The sequence below is a fragment of the Lutra lutra genome, chromosome 1 (genome assembly GCF_902655055.1).
Source record: "Lutra lutra chromosome 1, mLutLut1.2, whole genome shotgun sequence".
NCBI classification, from domain to species: Eukaryota; Metazoa; Chordata; class Mammalia; order Carnivora; family Mustelidae; genus Lutra; species Lutra lutra.
The window spans coordinates 153402211-153428019 of NC_062278.1; the positions used below are offsets into that span (position 1 = coordinate 153402211).

Sequence of the window (25809 nt, forward strand, 5' to 3'; positions counted from 1 at the left end):
GGAGCAGCTGACTCTGGGAAGTCCAAAAGGGTACACCTCTTTAGGAGGCAGAATCGAAGGTCCCCAAGAAGCTCCTTGAGGCCTTGCAGGCCCCAGTGCTCCAGGGATGAGGAGATACTCAGAGGTCAGGTTCCTAGTGCATCTCTGCCTGGGTGGATGGTCCCCTCCATCTCAGAATGGCCCCTCTCCTGCCCTGGGATGGCTGGGTTGGAAAGGCAGGGGGTTGGGGGGACAGCTACTCTTAGCAGCCTCAGGTCTGGCTCTTTGCCCTTGGGCCATGGCTGTCCCTGGTCAGATGGGAGAGGATTCTGTCACTGGCCCTGGGCTCCCTCAAGGTTAACACACTCTGCCCTTGGCACTCCTAGAGATCTTACCCACAACGGCCTTGTGAGATGGCAGTGTGAAATAAGACACGCACACACACACACACGCACGCACCAGACTCTGCTCCTAGTTCCTGTTAATATTTGGTCTTTGACCCCAGTTCCTGACACAGGGCTCCTCAATTGAATCCCTTGTAATTTCCTGGGTGACGGGAGCCTCTTTTGTTCTAAGGGGGTGACTGGGCGGCTCCAAGATGGGACTGGCCACCAGAAAGACCAAGCCATGATTAGAAATTCAGAACTTTCAGCCCTACCCCCATTCCCTGGAGAAGGAAGAGGGGCTGGAAAATGAGTTAATGATCAACTGTGGCTACGGGAGGAAACGTCCGTAAACGTCTCCCAAATCTGGGGTTCCGAGAGCTTCCTGGCTGGCACGTCTGTGTGCCTAGAAAGGCACCCCAGCTCCTCGGTGCTCAGGACCCTCCAGGACCTCACCCAGTGAACCTCTTCATCTGGTTGTTCATCTGTATCCTCTGTTATATGATAAACTGGTGAACCTAAGTGTTTCCCTGAGTTCTGTGAGCTGAGCTGCTCCAGCAAACGACTGAACCTGAGGAGGGAGTCATGCACAGCTGGTCGGTCAGAAGTCCGAGGGACGACATGGGACTTGTAATTGGTGTCAGAAGCCACATGGTCCTGAGCCCTTGATGGTGGAATTGGGAGCTACCTGCAGGGAGACAAAGTCAGCATGGAGCTGGAGGCCCCCAGGCTGGTCAGAGAACTGGTAGATACGAAAAAACCCCACACATCTGGTCCCAGAAGTGTTCTGTGTGAGCCGCAGAGGGGGACAGAGTTTATTTCTGCTCGCCACTTAAGTTTATTTTCAACTCAAGGCACATGCCTCATTCCGGAAAGGATGTGAGGGAGAAGGCAGTTGGTAATTCCAATCTTCTTTGACAGATGGGAGACAAAGGTGAGCAAGGTTATGTAACTTGTCGAAGGTCACAGGGCTCATACTTGGTCAAATTGGGATGATCTCTGTCCAATACCGAGACGGCTCTGGCTTAGAGACTGTGCTGTGGACACCAAAGAAGGCACTGATCAAGGGGAGGCTGGAGTAGTCCTCACTGGAGGTCATGATCTGGGTTGGCCTACAGTGGGCTCAGTTTTGCCCAGAGCATCCGTGATGGCAGGTGGCTGGGGCCCCAAGGGTAGACCTGCATGGCAGAGGGTGACAGCTGCTTGATCTTTTTTTTGCGGAAGCCAAAAGGATAGTGCACCCGGGGAGTGAGCAGGATGGTACGGTGCTCCTCCCAGCCACGAGTACCTGGGAAAGCCCCACAGCCTTGGGCACAGCAGTGGCCGACAGAAGCTGTGTTCCTGTATTAGAAATCTTACAGGACTCCCTGGGGTTTGCGTGAGGACCATGGGGCTTTGGACGAGACCCCCTTGTGTGCGGACACCAGCTTCTGGGCTGGAGGCCTCCAGGGGCCACAGGTCCACTGCGCTGGGACACTGGGGCAGTGTCTTGCCAGAGGTCGTTTCGAACACAGATTTCCTACTAGTTAAATGATTACTGTTTCATGTAATGAAGTAAAAGTTCCTGGTGTTTCACAGCGTTGTCCACAGAGTGCTGTACGTGCCAGGACTGCTGTAGGGCCACAGCCTTTAGGGAATTCAGATGTTGGTTGAACACATTTTCAGCTCGAGACCCCGGGGCACGTCAGCTGTCTGACGGCAGGCCAGGCTGGCCGGACATCTGTATTCCCTTTCTTCTTGAGTCAGAAAGTGGGGCTTCTTTTCCTCCAGGAGGATTCCAGGCCCGGGGCTGATTTAAGCACAGTCTTCCTGGAAGTCTGAGGGCCTGGGTCCTGCCTTTCCCTGGCTGCTCCCTCTACACTTAGGGTCTGTCCCCACCAGCATCTCCACATGGCAAAGCTCCAGTGACCTCTCAAAGACCTCATCTGCTTGGTTGCTCTTTTCCCAGAGCACTTTCTTGTCTCCCTGCCCAGATGTGGCCTCCTCCTTCCCTAGGTCTTGCTAGGGTGACAGCCTGTCTGGCTCCTGCCATGACCCAGTCTGGGTTCCGGCTGATCACGCACGTGGCGGAGCCCTCCTTCCGATGATGAAAAGGTTCCTTTGCCAGAGGCTGGATCTCAGCGACCTTTCCAGCCTGCTGCGTACCCCCAGCTGGTGCAGAGGGAAGAGCAGAGGCCGCCGAGTCAGGGGGCCTGCGTGGAAAGCTCGGGAAGCTTCTCAGCCTTGGTATGCTCATTGGTGGAAAGGGGCACAGCTAATCCCGCCCTCGTTGGGTGTGGGGATTAAATGAGGTGACACCCATCAAGCCAGTTACACGTGCCTGCTCAGAGCAGGAGACGAGTTCTTCATAGCACTTTCCCCCTTATCCATCCCTGGGCTGCCCTAGAACTTGGAATCAGGCAGAGCCAGGGCTGAGCCCCAGTTGTTGTGATTCCTGGGAGGGAACCTTGGTCAAAGAGCACCTCTGAGCCCGTTTCCTGACCTAAAATTGGGGACAATGCGACCCTCTGTGGCTGTCAGAGGATTATTAGAAGACAACATATGTCAAGCCTCAATCGTACTGTCTGCTACCCCTCAACCTTTTTACCTTCTGCCTGCCGAGTTGGCCTCTACCATTGGCCACGTACTGCCTACACAGGGATTCATACCTACCTACCCTGTATTTACGACTGTGTACCACAGCAACTACTGTCCTTGGCCATGGAAACGTGCAGAAGAGAGCCTAACGATGGTGTTACTGTCATTTGCAGGTAACGGGCTCTACCTGTTGTGGTGGTAATGGTCTTCTGGGGAAAAGGGTTTCTATGTTGCCGGTATTTTCCCAATGCCATGTCCCAGTCTCATGGGTCAGGTGGTGTGGAAGCAGGGACCACAGAGACCGCCTGGATTTTTCCAGAAATACGTAGGCTTTCTCTCTGAGAGGATGTTTGTGGCCAGTTAAGTGGTGATTTTGATTTCCCCAGCAGCAGGTGATGTGGGTCTCTTCGGCCTTTACCCTCTGGGCTTCCAATTGCCAGCACTTGCGATTCTTGGCCTGAGGTGTGCTCTGGTTAGCAGAGGCGGCTTGGCTGCCCCAGCAGTGGCGGTCATCACAGCCTCCAGGAGCAGCCCTCGACCAGTGGCAGCAGAAGCTGGTGGATTAGTACCCCCTTTCCTTTGCCTGCTGCTGCCCAGGAGGGTGTTCTACACTGGTTCTTGCTGTTCCCCAGCCCTGTTCCATAAGGAGTCATTTCCTTGCCTTGCCTTCCCTTCCCTGTCTCATGTCCCCTCCTCCCCTCTCTGTGTTTCCTGAGCTCACCTCCAAACAAGCCACAAGTCCTCAGATCTTTCTATTAGAGTCTGCACACAGACACACTCCCATGATGCAAAGCAGACTCACCCTGGCTGTGGAGAGGGTTCACCTTGAGGGGAGAAGTGTGGCCACCCCGCCCCGCCCCGCCCCGGGCCCTATACTTAGCTGTTAAGTTAGCCCTCTGGATGGTCTTTGGAGACCCAACTCCCATGCTGCTTCTCAAGGACACATCCATGGCTTTCTTACCTTAAGAAGCTAGACTACTCTGTTCTCTGGACTTTGCAAAAAGCTTTCATTTTTGAAGACTTAAACTATACTAGAGCTAATTTTCCTGGTTGTCTACCCCCAGTCTCCTTGCCCCGCCACAACACTGACAAGGGGATGCATTTTCTTCACTGCCCTACTTCCAGTCCGTGAGCAGTTCTGGAACCTGCCTGGGGCTTGTAAAGACTACTTATTGGTGAACCCAGGCACCCACAGGATGCAGGGGCAAGACTGCGCTCGTGATGTTAGGCCCTCCACGGCCCTGCTGTCTGCATCCTCTCCTGGGGTCACGGGAGGAAGTCACAGCAGGAAAGCCCAGATGAATGCCACTCTGTGCCTGGCTCCCGGTGGTCATGCACCTGCCTTCGACACCCGCTACCCGGAAGGCAGGGATTCAGTCTGTCGCTGGCCCCCCTCTTCTGCCTTTCACAATCCCAGTTCACCACGTTCTCCTGAGGAAGCTAAAAGCTGGCCAGCTTTTGTCTCCGCAAAAGCATAGCGGGCTTCCTGAATGCCCACCCCTGTGAAAACCTGTAAGGAGCGTGGTCGGAACTGCTCAAAGCTTTCCTCGGGTCTCTTAGTCCTCTGGGAATAGCCATCGAGGACCCTGCTCCCTTCCATTCTCTCCTTTGTCCAAATTCTTTCTCTTCCGTGACTGTGCGGCAACAACCAGTCAGCGACTACAGAGCAGGGCCCGCCGTCCCCAATGGCTATTTTCAGCACTGAGCATGTGCTGTGCCTATAGTGGATGCTCATTCAAGGTCTATCAAGGGGAAATGTGTTTGGGGAGGCATCCACTGACTGCTGCGAGCTCTCCCAGGGCTCAAAGTGGACCTGTTGTGGTTTACTTAGCCCACAGTGTCCCTCCAGCTGACCCCAACCACGAATTAATAGGCTCTGGAAGCCACCTTTCCCCCGGGGCATGAATAGAACTGCGGAAAATAGCCAATGGCCATTAACCAAGATGGCCTCTACCTCTGGGTCTCCTCTCTTCTACATTTCTGCTCTGCTGAGACTGGGCCCTGCTCCCAGGTATAATCTGCTTCCCGCTAAACAGATCAGACACTCCTTGAGACCTGTGGGGCTGGTCTGGACATTTTAGCATGTCAAGGTCAAGCATTCCTCAGAAAAACCAGAGGTTTTCTACACAAGTGCTTTGTAGTTGTTATTTTAAATCTCTAACCTGAGAGATGCATGGAGTTTTTGAGAAGAGTATGAAATCTTTTCTGTGTGTGGTATTGTTGAACTAAATTTTGTGTTTATGTACCACTGATACATAATTACACGGGTGCTTCATTTTACAGAAAATGAGGTAAAAAGAAATCATGTTTTGAAAATCAAAACCCTTTCCAAATTTATTTGGAATGCTCCTAAGTCAGCAGGGAACTATTTTGTGAAAGGGAGTGTTTTCTAGAAGTTCTGATCATCTCCTCTAAACTTAACCGTGTGTAAGCGTGAATTCTGAAAGGCTATTTGTTGTGGTGTTGCTTATTTGCTTGCCTTTATGGAGGGAGGGACACTTATTATCATGCAGTAGTTGAAAAAGCCTGCAAATTGGAGCCATAATGTTTGCATTTGGCCACATTAGCTGTGGGATCTTGAACAAGACACTCACCCTCATTGTCCCTCAAGGTTCTTGTCGGCTACATGAGAGGGTGGTAACGCTCCGTAGCGCTGTTGGAGGAATGAATAAAGTAATGCCTGCAGATGGCCCCTGTACGTGGTGAAGTGACGTTTAGAGGGTAGTTATTATTGTTTATGGAAGATAAACATATGCCCTGTGGAATTTTAGAGCCCCCTCTCTATGGGAACTTTCAGTCTCTGGTGAGAGATAGAGAAAGGAAGAAAGCCTATGAATGAATGAAGAAATACGTTGGGCAGCAGGAGGAAAGGAAAGAAAAGCTTACTTAGAATGGAAAAAGGCACTTCAAAAACAAAAACCCAAACCATATACATAAATAGGGAACATTTCATGTGCTCCCAGAATCTCTGCAGATTCTACTGACAGGTGGGTTCTACTAAAAGGTTCACATGGAAATGATCTGTTTTGGGAAATTTTTAGAATGACTGTTAAAAAGCATTGCATGCTTTGTGTTTCTTTGCACCTTGAGGACAATGGAATTTGTTTCAATAGCTGTGGATTCAATATTTTCCCTTAGAGAGTAGAAACGATAGCCCAATCTTTAAAAACCTATTTCTAAGGTGAGTATTTTGTTGCTAATTTTTGTGGTTGTTGTTCAGAAACAGATTCTAGATCTGACATCTAGATGTCAGTGGGAGTTGAGAATCCTCTCATGGCTTCTTTTGTGAGGACAATGCTCCTAGATTCCGTTACGTGTGGTCGGGTGAGGAGAGAACGGACCTGTGCCAGGGAGGAGCGAGCATCTTGGCTTAGACAGTCACAGAGCCCAAGACACCCGGGTGGCCTGAGCAGGGGACTTCGTGGCCCTCAACGGTTACCCATGTGGTTCCAAGCACCTCCAGCCTTTGGATGTGTAACTTTGGGAAAGTGACTCAGCTAATTGGAGCATCTTCATTGTGAAGGGTTAGGTGACGAGACTGGTTTATGACGGACTGTGTGTCATGGATGTTGAGTCTCTGGAGAGGGGAGCTCAAGGGCTTTATGCAGAGGTGGGATGTTCTAGGAGAAGGAGCGGGAAGAACGGGCAGCAGGCCATCCCCAGGTGCAGTGGGGATGACAGATGTCCATCAAGGACTCATGTGCACCCAGCCAGGACACCTGCCAGGCCCTCTGCGCTGAAGTTGGGCTGTGTGACTGGTTCCTGCCTGTGGGCTGGGAGTGAAAGTGGTGTGGGCCATGTCCCTGCTGAGGTGGTTAGGAAGCAGGTGCACTCACTTCTCTGTTCTCTCTTCCTCCATCTGCTGGCCAGTGTGAATGACCCAGCAGAAAGCTCAGAGGCTGTGGAGGAGAATAGAACCTTGGGCCTCCGCAGACCTCCCACAGCCAGGACACTGCGTTGCACTGGTATTTGATGAGAACCTAAACTAGTATGTTAAGCCACCTAAATGTTTGGTTTCTTTGTTATGGGAGCGAGTATCACCCTCACTATTATGTAAGGTTTCAAAAAGGACACTCTTAAAACCAACTCTCACTGAGACCCAAATCCTCTGAACACTGACATAGCCTGCTAGGTTGGATTAGTGTTTCTGGCCTGCATGAGACCTGTTCTCCTGGTCCACGTGGAATGGGAAGCTGAAATGTGGCCAGGAAGCTGAGGCATTTTTAACATCCTGGCCCTGGAGCACCCCAGCCCCCATTGTCCCACAGGTCTCAGCGGGAACACTGCCCAGTGGAAAATACAACTGCATTATACGTGCGTGCTTGATAGAGGCCTCATGACTCGGTGGCTCAGTGGCCCCAAATGGGCCCACACCAACTCGGGCTGAGCGGGAAGAAGCCTCCCAACAGCACTCCTGGGACCCACAGACCAACCAGATGCCACTTAAAACCGTTACTTGTCTCGTCCAGCCTGTCCGTGCTCTTCCAGCTGGGCAAGGTCGCCTCCTCCCGCAGTGGCTGGGCCTGGCTCCTCCGCGGTCTCGAAGCAGCGTCCAGGGAAGGGGGCTTCAGGGCGTCCTCTCTGGGAAGTGAGAACGCAGACTGGGACTGCTGTGGAGAAAGAGGGGAAGAGAGCGGACTGAGGGGCACAGTCATGGGGAGGGATGCCTTCCACTTTCTGGTAGATGACACAGTGTGGAGAAGACATGTCTGATGGTGTTGGTTCTTTCCGCGCTGGGGCTTCCAGCTGCAAACAGTGTGTAACGCTATAGGACAGTGCCAACAGGCCCTGTTGATTCTGCTGAAGCTGGCCAGGTCCACCCGAAAGCATCAGAACCCTAGTGGGTAGTGGCTGCAGACAGCCTTTTATCCAGCCACCTTCCTGGCAACATTTCTTAGGTCAACTGTGCTCAAAAAAGAAAGCATCTTCCCTCGGAAGACCTCCAAACCAAAGGTTGGGCAGAAACTTAGGGCGCAATGTCAATCCTACAACAGATCCGTGAGCCAAGTATGGCCCATCCACAAACCTACAACTATTGCAACACGTACCACTTAGCATCTGAATTAAAGAAGGGAAAAGGAGCTGTTACCTAAGAAGTGGAGGCAGTGAGATTTCAAAGGACAGGCGGAGACACTGTTTGAATCATATCACAGGTACATGGAGGGTGAGGTCTGAGCTGGAGGACAGCCAAGCTAACACATACATCAAGTGGCTTTCAGCTGAGTGCTGCTCCCTTTATTCCAAGGGCAAGAAAGCCCGGACTCTGTCCCTTGTGTCGGGAAAACAAGGTTTTCATGGGGATGGGTATTCAGGGAGCCGCCTATGATTTTGCTAAATCCTTATTCTGATGAACAGCTTCCAGAGAGAAAAGAGATCAAATCTGACGGTCAAATGAAGTTACTAAAAATGAAGAAAAAAGACTTTCTATGGCAAACTCCTGTGTACTCTGGTAATATACCCCTGACACTTATCCCACCGTGGTCTGGCAAGAAACCTCCCCTTTGATGTAATCCCACACATAACTGCATATACTGTCTCACAGTCCTACTACAACCTTTCAGTTCTTCCAAAGACCGTGAGCTCCTTGACAGCAGGAATGGTGTTTTGGATGTGATCCTTGGTTGCCTGTTTGTGACTGAATTTCCAGGACTTCAGACAGAGTTTAGACAGACAGCTCCTTAAGGGAGTTGACCATCCTTTGCCAGGTACAGTATGGAGAGTATGGAGCCATTTTCTATGCCCTGACTTTGCCTTTTTTTTTTTAATATCTGTCAGCTTCTCACTATAAATCACTGAACACGTGCTTACAAAAGAGGAAAAATGACACCGAATGTTTCACTTTATAGAGGGTCACATGGTATTTTATATTTGTCTGTATGTGTCTTTAAGAGTTAGCTTGGGTCCATTTTTAGGGGACAAAAATGCTCCCCATCTACAAAAGCCTACACCAAGAAATGAAAAGTCCCTGTGGTTCTAACACGGAGGATGGCATCTTTGTTCTTTGCGAGTGAGTTGGGGACCCCAGACTTTTACACTAGATTTCAGGAAAGCCATTGTTTCACACTAGAAGAAAACTATACCCTGACAACCACAAAAGACCCCAAGATCTGGCTTCAGTAGGTTTCAGGACACCTCTGGCCCTGTCTCCAGCCAAGATGGAAAAGCTCCCATTCTGAAACCCAGACCCAGTTTTGCCACAAATTCAATGCAATAAACATATTTACCAGCAGATGGCGACAGGATAATGCATTTATTCACCACTTAGCTCAACCTCTGGCTCCTGGGAAGTGAAGGGATTACTGGAGTCTTATTTGCTCATGATCCTAGCTGGGCCTTTGTGCCCCCTCCTTTGTTCTCACCCATGACCTCTGCTTTCCTTCCCTTCCTCTTACCCACCCTACTGTCCACGGAAGAAGCAGGTCTGATAATAATAGGAAGGGCTGGCCTGAGTTAGTGTCTGCATGTCTATAAAGGGAGGGCGGGAATGGCTGGTCCATGGTCCAGGAGTATCAAGGTGCCAGCAAGGTCTTGCAAAGATGAACTTGAGAATCTGCGTGTTGAAACAGGTCAGCCTCAACTCTTCAGGCACCAGCTAATGGGTGGTGTGTTTGGCACTGGGTCAATGCCAGCTTCCTCTTGCTCTGTGGGATTCTGCGGGGGGCGAGGGGGCACTTCAAGTGTTCTGTGCCTCAGTTTCCTCATGTAAAAGGATCAGTGTCATGCCTGGTACATAAAAAGCACTCAAGGAGTATTAGTCAAAATAAGAGTATTTATTACACTCTACCGCTGAGCCGGGACAACATAGGCATTCTCTCACTTGACCTGATAGGGTGCACATGAGGAAACAGAGGCAGGGGTTGAATAACTTGCCCAAGCACATGGTTGGTCAGGCGGCAGAGGCAGGGTCTGACCTGGGGTCTGTCTGGCCCCATGCTGATGCGATTCCATGCCTTCTCCATGCTGTGCCGAGCCCATGCTGTAAGCCTGGGAACACCCTCCTCCTGGCTAACCTGCTCCGGCCAGGCAGGACTTGCCGTTTGAGCCAGGTGGCTCTGATGCTCTGGGCGAAACACACAGCATGATCATGAGACCTTGCTCCACACTTGCTGCCTACCCTGTGTGGGCAGTGGCGTGATGTGCTCCTTGCATCTCTTGGAAAGGTCTACTGTCGCTATGACGAATAGGACCATCAGCACTGCCAACAAGGCGGACTCCCTGAGGGACTGACCATGGCACTAAAGAGGTCTTTATTCACAAGGAGGTTATTCCATAAAACAGGAAGGGGATGAATGACAACTGAGACAAAGCTTTGCTTTGTATATTTGGGGTCCGGCATAGATACTAAATTCAATCCTGTAATTATAAATAATGAAAAATACTTTAGATCTATCCTGTAAAAGGAGAGAGCAAGAAAGAGGGAGGAAGGGACAGACACGTAAGAGGAAAGGCTGAGAAAAATAGAGAAGGATAGAGAGGGGACAGAGAGATGCCTCTTGGTCACTGGACGCATCCTAAGAGCCTGGCCTCTGGGGTCATCACGGTTATTATAATAGGATCACTAGGTTTTTATGAAGACGACTTTGTATATACATGCGCCCAAAGAGGCAGGCATTAAATGAATTATAAGACCTGCACTACAGGCTTTTAGGATACTGCGTCTTAAGGCTTTGAAAGCTGGATGGCACGGATCCCCTACTGTTGGAGAATCACACAATAAGGGAGGAAATTAACAAGAGAATGAACACATTCAAGTTCTTCCAAGAGAACACAGGAGAACTCCTGTCTGCAGGGGATGGATTGAGTTTGGGTTTCAAAGTTAAGCCCAGCAGCCTGGCCTGCAGTGTTCTGAGATTCTGCATGGTTATGCCCTGGGCTAGAGGGGTCCAGGTTGTTGGGGAACTGAGGAAAAAGGGGAGGCATTGCCTGGAGGCCACAGGGTTATGGCTTCTGCAGCGGGAGGTCAGGGAGCCCTCCTCAAGAGAGAAAGAGCTATCCTTAAGCCTGCAGCCCATTAGCCTCACCGGGGGAGAATTGGGTCAGGTACTTGGATGCCCAGGCTGGACTCCAGACCCCATGAGTCGGAACCCCTGGAGTGGGGCTCTGGTGATGGTGCAAATGAGCAGAGGGGGAGGTTGGAGACCAGCTGGTCAAAAGATGGGAGGGCCACCTTCCCTATGGTCCCCAAGAGCCAAGACTTGGCCTGCTGCTTCGTGTCCAGGCTTTGGCCAGTGACGAGGCACATTTCTGCATTTATGCCCTCTGCTTATCACTTCCTCCTTATCTCAATTCTAGACCAGTGCTGTGCAGCAAAATTTTCTGGGTGATTGAAATGTTCTGCAATGTGTAATACAGTACCCACCAGCCAGAGGTGCTACCGAGCACTTGAAATGTGGCCAGTCCGATGGAGGAGCTAGATTTTAAACTTTATTTCATTTTAATTAATTTAAATTTGAATAGTCACTTGTGTCTCATGGCCACTGCAATGGAGAGTGCAGTCTCAGGCCTGAGAGATAGCTGAATCTGCTGATCTCGTTTCATAGAGGAAGAAGCTAGATCAAGGCCTTTGGAAGAGGAGAAAGGTATTCAACTCTCAGAGCCACCAATCACAAGCTATGGAGCCTTAGGCAACTTATGGTAAAGCTCTAGCCTCAGTTTTCTCATCTATAAAATGGGTCCAAAATACCCACATCCGCACCTTGTGGTGGAGATATAAAAGATATAACATGAGATGGGCAAACATGTATCTGTTCCTTAACCAGTCCTTGTTCCCGCTCATTGGCAGCTAGAACCGCAGTCATCATGCTGTACAACCTGGGGGCACTGATCATGCTGGATTCTAGGTCAATGGTTGTGCAATATGGTGGCCTTGGCCAGGGTCAGTCCCCCTTAGGCCCTAACTCTGGATATGGTGTTAGCACAGACTTTCACCACAGGGGACAGGGACCAGTTGCAGGCCAGGGGTGGGGAGAAAGCACGGGCTTAGCCATCAAGGTGAGATCCTGCACAGCGCATTGGAGAGGCTGACCTTTGTCCCCCAGATGTACCAACTCTTGAGGTCCCAGGCTGGCCCTGACCATTGGTGCTGGTCAGAGGGAAAGAGCTTGGGGTCCTGACCAAGGGAAGTCAGGCTGGGGTCTGTCCAAGGGTCGAGACCTACGTGTAGCATCAAATGAAGGTCTGAAGACAAGAGAAGAAGGCAACAGGACAGAGATAAAGACGAAGGGAGGAAGGCTTGAGACATTGGGGGAAGTGGTGGGTCAGGGTCATTGGAAGGGAGCCAGTCCTTCCCTGCAGGCCCTCTCAGGGGCCTGGGCTGGTGAGCTTGTCTGGTTAGCCTGTTAATGGGGTTGGAGCCCAATGGGACAGCACTCACACAGAGGAGGTATGCCAGCCTCTTTGTCGCTGGAAGAGCTAGAACTTGGGGTAAGCCTTTCTAAACAGCTAACTAATCAAGATTCCATGGATTCTTATCACTGAGTGCTGCGTAAGGTGCAGACTCTCCTTCCAAATAAGGTTTTGTAAAAGCTCTAATCATGTGGCTGTCTTCAAACCAAACCAGGAGCTACAAATGGCCTTCACAAGGGGCTGGACCCACCCCTGCATGGATCCACACAGTCTACTTCCTTCACAGGTATCCTGGGAACCAAGGGGAAGGGTTTGAGCCCAGGCCATGACTAAATCCCCACAAATCAACATGGTGCCATCAGGTGGCCATGGCCCTGTATCGAGAAACGGTTGCCACATGTCCGGTGCTGGACTGGCCCATCGCCTGAACATGCGTGACCATGGACAATGGGGGCTAAAGATCCTGGCCGCTCAAAAGAGCAAGCCGTGCCAGGGACCCAGCTGGATGATGGATTTCTCTTTATGCCGGGGTTCTGGCTGCTTCATTTGTGGCCGCTCCCATAAGTACAAGTGTGAGTAGAGAAAGCCAAAGCATTAGCGTGTCCCTGACTGATAATGTTGACAGAAATATGCTGTTTACATATTGCAAATCACAGCTTAGGGAGAACTCACACCGAGAGGCCAAGAGGGGACTTCTTTGATCAAACATCAAAGTTAAGGATGGAATGATTAGCAGTAGGAGCGAGAGGATGATATTGTCCCCTCTGTAAGGTGCCAGGTCCTGTGATTTGGGTGGTTAAAGTGTTATCCAAGGGGTGTATCGGTGGCTTTTCTGGGCTTTGCTCCAACTATAGCCTCAAGGATCTCTTCTACCCCCTCCCACACTGATGGATTCAAGACCCAAGAAGGTGGACATAGCTTGCAAAGCACTGTATACCTGAGATTCAAAAGATGCCTGCAGTGGGAGAGGGACTTCCATTAGGCCTTATCCTATATCAAAATCTAGAAATAAATCATATTCTGTCATTTGCTTCAGGACAAATAAGTAAGAAATGCATGTGCTCTGTCTCCATTGCTGTTGAAACCAACGTGACAATTGGGACATGCAGGAGGCAGGCATTTGGCAAAACAGATTTTCTGGTGAGAAAAGGAAACCCTGAGAAGGTTTGTTTTAGCAAAGCAAATGGGAACCCTGTGCGACTGACCCACAGTCCCCGTGTGCCTGCATCCCAGGTAGACTAGGGTCTTCCAGCCAGCTGAGGGGCTGAGTGGGAGGTCCCCCTGGGAAGCATCACTGCTGCTTGTATTAAGCCACTTTCACCCAGTACTTGATGAAGGGGTGTGCAGGAAGCACTCTGCTGTCCTCCTGTGGAAAGGGGGTGCCCACTGCAGGCTGTTCCCACTGTCCAGACCCATTCTAGAGCCCACTGTCCCCCATCTCCGCGGACACACAGAGTGTCTCCAGCCTCAATGACGTGGCAGGAATACCATTTCTAGGTTGAATTGCAAGCATGACAAGGGGTCCCCCTAAACATTTGGTGGGAAAACAGGCATTTCATATCCACGAGCTGCCCCATGACCCAGGAGACAGGAGCAGAGTGGAGGAAATGCTCAGAGCCAGGAGACCTGGGTTCTGGTCTTGCCCCACCCCTCAACTCAATTCCAGTGGCTCAGGCTAGAGAGGCCACAGTTCACTGCTCTGTAAAATGGGGAGAACCCAGGATGCCCTTGTGTGGATCTCACGAAGTAATATGTATGAACACCCTCCGTACAGAAAGTCTACATAGAGGAAGTATTGGTCAAATGCCGAGACTGGGGGGATTCACACCTCCTAGAGACGCCCCCCTCCCAAGCCTGACTCTTTCAGAAAATGCTTCCAAAAGACTTCCCAGAAAGCAGGGTGTCACTATGCATGCAGCCTGAGCTCGCAGCGGCAGGACAAGTTAGTGAAACCTCTGAATGACAGGCTATTTGAAGGTCATAGGGCTCTCCCTCCGCTGAACCCCAAGTCCATTTCCAGTCTCAGCCATTCAGCGGGGCACCCACAGCCCTGGGCAGACTCGTACCCAAGCCTGCTTCGCTATCTGAATTATTCAGTTCCAGCGGGCCCAGACCGAGGCTCCTGTTTGGGTGCACAACGGCAGCAGTAAAGTAAGCTGATGGGCATGCTGACAAGGGAAGTTTCTGCCAATAAATCAGTGACGCTAACTCCCCAATAAAGCGATAAAGATGTTCCCTGTTACCCTGAGCATCTGGTGGCTGGTGAGGACACAGGGAGGTCTGACATGGTGAAGATACTGGGCATCGCTTCTGGGACCGCATGCCTACCATGCAGCTGGGCTGCACACCAGTTTTTATCAATCTGTTCACAGAGGGGATGAATGCCGCTGACCCCCAGGGGGAGCGGGGGAAACACGTGCTGGTGATCTTCCCGTCTCTGACTTGCCAGTTTTAAATGGCACCTGTGTGTGCTGTCCTGACCTCACGCCCATGCTGGGACCGTGGGCTCCTACAACTGCTGGAAGACAAGCCCTGCCAACCAGTCCCTGGGTTTGGGGTGTAATCTCTGCACAGAAGGCCTGGTTCCTTGGCCTCAGCCTCTGGCCTTCCCAGCCCCCACATCTTCTGCTGGGGCCACTTCAACAGGTAGAGGAGTTTACAGGCTTGTTGGTTCTATCATAGACACAAGCAGGCTCCAACCCTGGGGTCACAGCAAGGGCCCTGTGCTTTGAGTTGCGGCCCTTGGCTTAATTTCAAGGTGATGGACAAAGGGCTGGGCCACTCCCTGACTCCCCGCCTGTGTCCAGAGGTGGCCATTTCGGTGCCTCAAACGGCATGGTGACCTCACTGTCACAGCTCGGGTTCGGGAAAGCAAGGGGTGGAAGCTGTAAGGAAGCCCAGAGCCCTCATAAAGCTGTTCTTTTCACAGGAACAGTTCAACCCTTTTTGGAATGAATTTTAAAAATGCCTATTGACACCTTTATTTTTCCTAAGTGGGTCCTGCATAAAAAGCCATCTGCATATCCTCAGGAGGCTGTTCTGTATTTACTCCCTCTGTCCCCTCTGGCCCCTCCCGGCCCCCATCACATACACTTTTCTCTGTTTCTCCCCCTGCCCCCTTTCAGGTACTTTTACCCAGTCGGGTGGGTATAGGAGTCAACTATAAGTGGTTGAGAGTGTTGGCCCCACATCTAGGGCACCAGCTCTGATCAGTGCCTGGGCAGGACACCAGTCCGTGGTGGGGGCAGGATTATGCTTCGGGACTCACCCAGAGGGTGCAGGGAGCTTGGGGGCCTCCTGGGGGTGTGGCGGTCCCCGGGTCAGCTGCCTCGGCCATGCAGCTCTGGGGCTGCAACCACTCTGGCTCTTCTTCCATTTGCTGCTCGCCTTTGCTCTTCTGTTTCCTTATGATCTGGGGAGGGGGTGGGGGGACAAAAGGGGGCAGGTTACTGGCCAGGCCTTCAGGTGCTATGTGGAGCAACTGGAAGCATCTCTGGGATGTGTTTCAGCCACAGAAGAACTTAGTTTCAACAGCATACTCATCTGTTTCAGTTATGCCTGAGGGTAAAACAGAACAACAACTTACATTTTGTAAATCATCCTTTTATGATGCTTACAACTTCTATTCATTAAACGCCTACCACAGGCCAGACTGTGGTAGACACTGTATGCATTCCATGGCATTTAATCCTCAAAATAATCTTAAGAGCTATGGGCTACGACTCCTCATTTTGCAGATGAGGAAACTGGCTCAGAGAAGTTAAGCTACCAGTGAAGGCTGCATAGCTTGTAAACAGTGGAGTTGCCTTTTGAATCCGCAGTTTCTGGCTGTAAATCCTGGTTTCAGGAAGCACTGGCAGGGTCTGTGAAGGGGGCAGGTTCCAAGAGCCAGGAGCTGATGGCTCATTTTTACCACCTGCTATGCTGGGCACAGCCACACAGAGAGAATGAATCTATTTGTACAGTGGTGTCTGGGCTCCTGACTTCCTAGAGGCAGCTGAGAAGACTTCTGAGCCACCAATCTGGGTTTATTCTTCAATGCCCTTGTAGCCCAGACAAGATGAGAGCAGGAGGCCGAGTAGAGAGAGTGAGGAACGGAGGTGCCATGCCCTGGGGCAGATGGTGGGCCTGACCAAAGTGTACCCCCACCTCCCTGGGCTCTGGGATTGCTGGGGACTGGTCACATCCTGAGCCAGCCAGCTGCCCAGGGATCTGACCCCGACAGTGTGTGTTGGACATATGGGGACAGATAACGTTTCCTTGGTTCCTATGTCTCAGCGTAAAAGCCCCGGAATCTGGATTGAATATACTATGAACTGTGGGTTGGATGAGACATCTGGGGCTCTCTGGGGGATTAGTGGGGATCTTCTGTGTGGGCCGTGCAGAAGGGACATGGATTTTGTGACCAAAACAGAAGACTTAACTTGTTCATTGCTTCCTGCATGCAGTTCTTTGTCATGTGATTCTGCATCTGTCCCAGGAAGGGGACGATAAGTATTAGCCTGTGGCAGTGGGCTGACTGGGTGCCTTGCTTTGGTCAATGACAGGTGAGGAGGAAGTGGGTAACCACAGTAGTCAGGGCTGAGCCTGGGCCTTAGTCCGTATGGCAGTTTCCTCTTCCTCTCCTGTGCTCCTGTCCTGGGTCCTGGCCCCAGTAGCTGCTGTGCCTTTACTCAGGCCCCTGAGTGAACACACAGCGTGGACTCGAGCCCAACCCACAGCATGAGCCGGGAGCGGATGCCTGAGTGAGAAAGAAACTGAGCTCTAATAAAACATACATTTGGTCTTTGGCCCCAATTCCTGGCACTGAGCCCAAAAACCCTGGGTGTGTCTTTGTTATGCTAATGAGCTGACTCAAGGCTGGGAAATCTCAGCTCCCCCTTCTACCTCTGGGAGTGAGGGGGCACTGCACGCCCAGGGCTGGGGCAGCCCCCTGGTGTCACCAGGAGGGCATTGCGCTGGAGGGAGAGGGGTGGAGGTCTGCACACCTCCTCCCCCGCCTTGTTACCCTGTGTATCTCTTCATCCGGTTGTTCATTTGTATCCTTTATGATAAATCTGTCTTTGGAAATGCAGCACTTTGCTGAGTTTTGTGAGTTGTTCTAGCAAATTATCCCACCTGAGGGCAATCAATGATCATGGGAATCCCTGGATTTGTAGTAGACTGGACATCAGTGCGGTAACTTGGGGATACCTGACACCTGTCCCTGGTATCTGCAGTGGGGGCACTCTGGTGGGGCTGAGCCCTTAACTTGTGAGGTCCATGCTAACTCGGCATAGATAGTGTCAAAACTGAGTTGTAGGACACTGAGGTGGTGTCAGAAACTTGCGTGTGGCATCACGGAAATCATCCTTGTTCGCAGACACAGAAGTCTGGGGCGGTTGGCTTCTCCACAGTAATGAACGGATACTTCATGCAAGGAACAGTTTACGGCATGGAGGTAGCAGGAGGTGACTGCGGGTCAGCAGGAGACCGAAACTTGTGAGAAGGACACACATATGTGCACACATGCAAACACGTACAAGCGGGGAGGCTAGGAAACAGGAAGACGGTGAGTAACCTGCTCAGCGCTGAGTTCCTGGCTCCTTACCCCCCAGCTCGATCCCTAAAGACGACCCCATTGGATCCATCCACTCAGACTCTGCAGCGCCATGCAATCCCTCCGCAGTGGCTCCCGGGGCATAAAAGGGAAACGTGATGTGGCCCAGAAATGGTGCCCAAGACAACAACGGGGCCCATGGTTGCTCTTCCGCCGGCCAAGACTCTGATCCGGGCCAGGGGTGGGGAGGGTTGGGGGGTGAATGGCATAACGGGATGGCAGGGCCCACCTACCTTCTGCAGGATAGTTGTGGCCAGTTCCTCGGTCAACTCTTCCTTGTGGTCCCGCAGGTAGCTGGCCTCGTTCTGCTTGTCCTGCAGAGGGAGGGAAGAGAATGGCTGCTGTGGGTGGGTGAGTCGGGGGATGTGGCCATCCCTGTCTTGGGAGTCCTGACCAGAGACGCAGGGGAAGGGTGGGCCCCGCTCTTGTCAAGGACAGCCACTGTGAGGCTGGTTTCCCTACAATCTGGACTCTCTTCCGGCAGCCAGGACCTTGCCCCACACCTCCCCCCAGCAAGGATAAGGTCATACCAGACTGTCCCCGTAGGCTTCTGCTTTGGAAATCGCCTCCTCGATGGCCTCTTCAGCCACCCGCAGGGCGACAGCCAAGGTGTCCATCATGCTGTGTCCTATAGAGTAAACAGAACACAGACCACTTTCTGAAAGGGAAAGACAAGTTAAATGATTGTTCCACTTCAGTTCTTCTGTTTAAGTCTTGCAGGGGCTGGGGGCTAATTTCCCCATTGCTCAACTTGGCGCACCAGCTCCAGCCCTTCTCCCCTGCCTCAGTCTCCCCCTCCCCCACAACCCTAGACACAAGAAATCGTGATTCTTTGAGAGGTACTGTCTCTCCCTTCATGGCTCCTATATCTTGGCCTTCTTTCCTCTGGTCCCTGCTCTGTACCTGAGCTTGTTCCTGGGGCCCCCAAGGCTTGGCCCAAGGGTTCCTCCTCTGAAAAGACTCCTCAGATCTCTCCAGTCCCCATCTCAGCTGGATGTCTGTCCGAGACTCTGGAGTTTCTGGAGTTTCCCGTGGAACCAGAAAGACTCTCCCAGCCAAGTCACTCTGAGAGAGCATGACTGTATCACACGCAGTCCCTCCCAACAGGCAGACTGCCTTACAGATAACTGCTCTCCTAGAAGTGCTTCATATAAAGAAATAACAGCTCCTTCATCTGCTTTCTCAGATGAAGGTTATGTGTTATTTTGTGCATTTCACGTATCACTGTGAAGATAGGGATGGAAATTATTCAATGTTCTAAGGGCATTGGACAGTACACATGGTTTAATGCAAATACAAAACCCGTGGAAGCAATGTTTAGACTCTAAGCCAATATTGTCAAGAACAACAGCACTGGCCAACCTCACCGAGCTCGACTACCTGCCGGCCCCAGGCTGAGTGTTATGTGCGTGGCCACAGTTCTTTTGGACCACAGTCCACTGAGTGGGTGCCATCTAACGGACAACAGAACTGAAGCACAGAGAGGTCAAATAACTTGGCTGAGGCAACTCAGTGTGACAGGAGGAGAGATGAGTTTTGAGTCCAGGACTCTGTCTGCAAAAGCCCTTGATTTTAACTACAATAGTGAGACAAATACAAGCTCACATGATTTAGAAAAATAACGCTAGCATATTTTGAGCAAGCATATTTTTTGCAAATGGCAACAGGTGGAAGGAAACATCCCCACGTCAGAGGGTTTCTGTAGGTGACAAAATTCTTTTTGGAGCTGAGTGCTTAGAAGAGCTCTGCTTTCCCAGAAACTCAATCTTTGAAGTGAGAATTTCAATCATCCCTCCCTTTGCTCCAGAAGCCCAATTCACATCAGGCCCAGGAACACAGGTCTGCAGGGGCTACATGTCTATGCCTCCTTTGGCCAGATTTCAACTTCCTGTTTCCATTTATACTTTCTTCCTCATGCATTATTTAACACATGCAAACCTCCTGAGAGCTGCCTCAAACTCTCTGTAGAATGAGACTAAGCATAAATACATCAATTCACTCATTAATCAATCCCTCAATTAAAAAAAAAACCTTGATTCAAGCTTTGCAGGTTCCTCAAGACACAACTGTGAACAGAAATTGGCATCTGGCAAACATAATAAAATCTCCAAAACCAACCCAGGGATGCTCAAAGAGATCCAGCAAGCTGACGGGTCCATCGAAAGCTGGCTATGATGACAGTCACATCAGGGCTCTGTGCGCCCCAGGGTGGCCGACTGAACACGCAGCTTTCCCAGTGTTTCGACAGGTATAGTCTACAGAATTGAGATTGTCATCACACCACGTGCTCCCTAGAGATAGACACTTGTATCTCCCGTGTCTCTTCTTCGAGATACCAATCAACGTATTTTTCTCACAAGCCCTCGCTAGCCCTGGGACACCCCAATGGACAAGCCAAGTCACACTCTCCCGTGCTCCCCAGGCTATGGGGTGAGCAGGCACTTATGCTAAGAGGCTTGCGGAAGGACCTGTGGTGGGTATCGTTCCCCAGTTCCACAGATCCCTGGCCAGTAAGAGCCTGGAGCCATAACCCAGAGGCTCCGAATGCTATATTCATGACTTCCGGATGAGGGTGAAGTGGGGCACTCAAGATGTTTTGGTTGAAAGTGAAGACTCAGGTTGGTGCTGCAGAGGGAATGACTGGCAGGGGTGTGGAAGAAGGAGAAGGAGGCGAGGCAGAGTGACCAAAGCTTGGAGGACCGGTGGACAATGGGATGGTCAGTTTTAGGCATCATCCTGGCTGGGCTGTCATACCCAGTGATTTAATCCAACACAAATCTAGGTGTTGTCATGAAGGTATTTTGTGGATGTGGTTAATATCTACGATACTTGACTTTAAGGGAAGGAAATTGCTCTTGAGGTAATGTGGGTGGGTCTTATTCATGCAGTTGAGAACAAAGCCCTTCAGAGCAAAAACTAAGGTTTCCCAGAGAAGAAAGCCTGTCTCAAGACTAAAGCATTGGCTTCTAATAAATGAAACAAGATGGGATTGGGAGGGAGACAAACCATAAGTGACTCTTAATCTCACAAAACAAACTGAGGGTTGCTGGGGGGAGGGGGGGTTGGCAGAGGGGGGTGGGGTTATGGAAATTGGGGAGGGTATGTGCTATGGTGAGTGTTGTGAAGTGTGTAAACCTGGCGATTCACAGACCTGTACCCCTGTGGATAAAAATATATTATATGTTTATAAAAAATTAAAAAAAAAAAGCATTGGCTTCTGCCCCCAGCTCCTCCTGCTGACCTACCCTATAGACTTTGGGCTTACCAGGCCCCACAATGGTGGGAGCCAAGTCCCTAAAATAAAATAAATCTGTGTGAGTGTGTGTGTGTGTGTGTATGTGTGTCCCCTATTGGTTCTGCTTCTCTGGAGAACTCTGGTGCATACGGATGGTGACTGAAGGTAAGATTAATACAGGGGAACTGTGGGCAGGAGGCTCTCAGGCCATGGGGGTTCAGAATAGAAAGAGAAGGACAGAATTTGGAGAAAGAGCTGCTAGGAACTTGGGTGACTGAGAGCTTGGTTAGGATGTGCAGAGGCTAGGATCCCTGTAGGATCTACAGGGCTTGATACAAGCTTCAAAAATCTGAGTCTAGAACTCTGGGCTCAAATCAGTGCTGGGCATTTCAGCTTCAGCAGTGAATGGAGGAGCCTGGAGCCCACAGGAGTGTGTCATACCACGGGGAGAAGTTCTAGGCGGCAATGATGAAGGAGGATGGGACCTCCAGGCGAAGGCACCTGAAGGAGAGAATAGAGAGCATGGAGAGGGGCTGTAGGAGCAGGTGACTCAGGAGGACTTCAAGGTCCAGCACGCTGGAGAAGGAGCTGAAATGATGGCAAAGGTTTAATTTGAAACCATCAGTTTGTTTTGCTTTTAACTTCTACTCTCAGGGGACTATGATATTGGTATAAAGAAGGAGAAGTGAATCAGTACATGATAGATTGTTTCTATGAATATTTTAATATGAACTACACAAGTGTATTCATTATTATATTCTAGCTCTGGAAGATGGACTTGGAACTGGAGCTCACCAGGGGATATAAGGTATCCAGGGGTTGGGTAGCAAATGCACTGCTCTCAGCCACACCTTGACTGTACTCACCAATTTTGATGATGGATACACATGAATGGCAACAACAAGAAGACCCCTGGAGACTCCCACCCAGTAAGAAGGGGTTGTGTCTAGCAGTTACAATGCAACTGGGAGGCCCTGAGTTTCTAAAGGCGCTTCTATTCCTTCAACCTCCCATTAGCTGAAAACTCTTAAGCAAACTTACCTTCTGACTGTCTATAAAATGTTGAATCACTGCCTGAAATACTTCCTTCATTCTCCAGGTTTGCCTCGAAAAAGTTTCCTCCTGAAGGGAGGGAGGGAGTGGGAGAGAGAATGGGATTATCACAGGTCCCCAGTGAGGACTGGTGCATGGTCACAGCCCTGGCAGATCACCACGACCCACTCTGATGAAGTCAGCCTTGCAGATATTTAGAGAATCAATGGGCTCCACAATAATGCTACAGCTTTTGATGAGTCACCTTTTTCTTCTCTCAGTGATTCCTGGTGTAACACTGCTGCCTCCTTCGACTTTCTTCCAGTACCTTCTTTGGAGGCAATGTGGAATCAAAGAGAGAACAATAGATTGAAGCTGGAGAGATGTAAGGGTGTCATTTCCTGGACCTGCAAAGTACTAGCTGTGTGACCTCGGGCACATTACTTAACCTGACACTTGGCTTCCTTTCTAGAAAGAGAGAAAGAATAAGAGCTCATGATGCTGTGGGTTTGGTCTTTAGCTGCAGTCAATGACACTGACCCCAAACAGTTGCCTTTAGCTATTGATTTAACTGTCACCCTACTCTTCCATAGAATGGAGTCCATGTGAAACAAGCCCAGAGCGAGATAAGGTCAACCCATGGCGTTTGATCTTTCAAGGCCCGCTGCCTCTCCTCTGGTCTTCTTTGAATCGAATACACAACCAACCCTAATCTTAATTCCAGGCTGGGAACAGCAGCTAGCTAAGACCTTTTTAAAGCCCCTTTTCAAGTTGGGGATTTTAATGAGATCTCTGCATGTGGAGAGGATGGATTGTTTTCAACTCTCTGTATTGTATCCTTAGGACCCAACACAGCACCTACACAGAAGGTGGCTCAAGGAAAATGTTTTGAATTGGATGTTGATGGGAAACAGTGTTTGGCAGAACCAAGAAAATAAATATGGGTCCATGTGCCTTGGCTCAAAAGGGGGCAAATGCCATCAATGCTATGTTGAACTAAGCCTTCAATACATGTAATAGACGCTGTGCTTTCTTGGATGGGCTGTGATGGGGGCTCCCCTGTGGAAACCCTAGGGGTAACCGCTGTAGGTATTTGAGGCAGGTTTAGTAGACAGCTCCTTTATGAAATGGGCCATTAATGTGTAGCCTGTCATGGCTCACTTAGTCTAACCATATCCCTTTCTCTGTGTTTGTGTCCTTTGAGCCGGCCTTCACTTATTCTAGCTCTGTGACCCTAAGCCAATGGCTTTGTCTTTCTGAGACTCCTTTTCCTCACTTACAAGGCTTTAAGAAGTCCTCTCTGCAAACCCCAAGCTCGGTTCCAAGTGCAGATATTTCCCTTTGGTGTGGCTACATCCAGCATTGATTCATCCATCCAGCAAATAGTCTATGAACAGGTGTTTATACTAGGTGCCAGACTCTGGCCTGGGTGTTAGTATACGGGTGACCAAAGCCAGAAATCCTCACTGCCTTGACAAACTTGATGGAGTGGGAAAAAATTCATCAGTCAAAGGCTTACACAAACCAATGTAAAGTTATAGAGATGTTAAGTGCTCCGACTGGGTGTTTCACAGTACAGTGAATGCGTCTAGCAGGGACAGTGAGTAATGAGCCAAAGAGGTGCGGGGAGGTGGGAAAGTGTCTGGGGCAGAGCGGACAGTTTGCACACGACAGGCTGTGAGGGTGGCAGGTGCATCTGGGGACCTGAACGCGAGGCAGAGTGGCTGGGCTTGGAGATCCACACCATGCGGGTCATCTTGACCATACCCTGTTTTGATCTTTATTCCAACAGCCACATAAAGCCAGTAAAGCTTCCGTGGAGGGGATCTGGTCAGATTTGTGTTTCCAAAAGTGCACTCTGGCTGCTTTGCGGAGAATAGCTCGGGTGAGGGGAGTGAGGAAGGGCAGAGAGCAGAAGCCCTGAGCTCTGTGTGCTCTCCGAAGTGTGCCTGCCACCGAATGGGAAGATAGGCAGGGAAGGAAGTGGGGGTATGTGCAGGAATGGTTTTGGAAACAGAGAGACTCAGGCATGTTTACCAATCAATAGGAAGGAACCAGTTAAAAGAGAGGCTGGCTCAGTTAGAGGGAAGGGATGTGTGACCTTGAGACCTTCCTGGAAGGTGACAGGATCCAGTGCAGGGTTACATATTGTCTGCCCTGTGAAGGAGGAGGTGAGGTCCTCTGTGGAGAGAATGGGGGAGCATGGAGGACAGTATGAGGAGAAAGAAGATCTGTAAACGTCACTGGGAGACTGAGCTGCCCAGAGGACAAGCTCTGGTTCTGCATAATTTTAAACCTTCCGGGACAGCACTTCTCCCTGTTTCCCTTGAAATTCACAGGTGGGAGCTTCAGTGCCATCTGGGAATGGCACAGAGTGGCTGAACTGTTCTGGAAAAGCATGACACAGTAGTCAGATGACACATGATGTCTTTCATGAGTTGGAAGAACCTCTGAAGTCACATGGCTCAGCATTGTCAAAAGACTATGTTTGTCAGTCAAATCCCAGATGAAAGACTCAACAGACCCTTTTCAGGAATCATGTAAAAAATAGCTATAGAGTATTTATGAGTAAAAACAGGGTTTATTTCTCTCATTTATTTATTGAATACTAAATGAAAGCATATGCTATTTATCCAACTGCCTAGAGATTAAGTATGTTAATAATGACCACTTTTATTTTTTCATGCCATGCTCCTTTCTAGGGTCACTATTAAAAATGTCATGCTGGGCGCCTGGGTGGCTCAGTGGGTTAAGCCACTTCCTTTGGCTCAGGTCATGATATCAGGATCCTGGGATCCAGCCCCGCAGCATCGGGCTTTCTGCTCAGCAGGGAGCCTGCTTCCTCCTCTCTCTCTCTCTGCCTGCCTCTCTGCCTACTTGTGATCTCTGTCTGTCAAATAAATAAGTAAATAATCTTAAAAAAAATGTCATGCTGACTCTATCAGGTGTCCCATGTGAGCACACATTACCATGGGACACTATTTAAAAAAAAATTTTTTTTTTTAAAGATTTTGTTTACTTGTCACAGAGAGAAAGCACAAGCAGGGAGAGAAGCAGGCAGAGGGAGAAGCAGACTCCTGGCTGAGCAGGGAGCCTGATGAGGGACTTGATCCCAGGACCCCGGGACCATGACCTGAACTGAAGGCAGACATCTTAACCGACTGAGCCACCCAGGCTTCCTGGGACACTTTTTTTTTTAAATGTACTTATTTATCTGACTTCTCCACTGGAATATTGACTCCCAGATGGCAGGGTCTTGCCCATCTTGTCACCCTTAAACCAGGTGGGCACATAGTGGGTGTTCAATAAATGTTTACTGAATGTTTATTGAAGTCATGAATACATCTTAGATTTACCTGATGGAACTAATGGGTCTCTTTTCAGGCCTGGCCTCTCCTGGTCACCCGATATGGGCTGCAGAGGAGTAAGCCTAGCTTGGGAGGGTCAGAACTACAGAGAGCAGAGCAGGGTATGCATGTAATGGCTGGCCCAGAAGATTCTGCGAACTCAGTGAACTTTTACGAATTTTCAATGGACTGAATGTGTCAAGGCAGACTATGGCTGGTCCAGGGGGTGAAGATATTTCATAGGTACAAGGGGTTCCACTTCAACAGTTTGGGAACAGAGCATGTGCCCTGCACGCCGTAGATGTTGTGTAT

The 25809-nt window shown here is 50.3% G+C and overlaps 1 protein-coding gene across 8 annotated transcripts in view; it reads right to left on the bottom strand.

Moving 5' to 3' along the window:
- Nucleotides 1-25809, bottom strand: part of MYRIP (myosin VIIA and Rab interacting protein) — a 409223-nt gene that overhangs the window by 64124 nt on the left and 319290 nt on the right. For 5 of the 8 annotated variants that reach the window (XM_047739949.1, XM_047739903.1, XM_047739911.1 and 2 more), the window contains exons 5-9: nucleotides 22160-22240; nucleotides 18414-18511; nucleotides 18117-18197; nucleotides 15553-15696; nucleotides 7396-7549 (exon numbers count right to left, since the gene is read on the bottom strand). In XM_047739949.1, coding sequence (XP_047595905.1) covers nucleotides 7396-7549; nucleotides 15553-15696; nucleotides 18117-18197; nucleotides 18414-18511; nucleotides 22160-22240 — 558 coding nt within the window. The remainder of the gene's footprint in view (nucleotides 1-7395; nucleotides 7550-15552; nucleotides 15697-18116; nucleotides 18198-18413; nucleotides 18512-22159; nucleotides 22241-25809) is intronic. The other 3 variants (XM_047739939.1, XM_047739952.1, XM_047739933.1) reach the window with 2 other exon arrangements.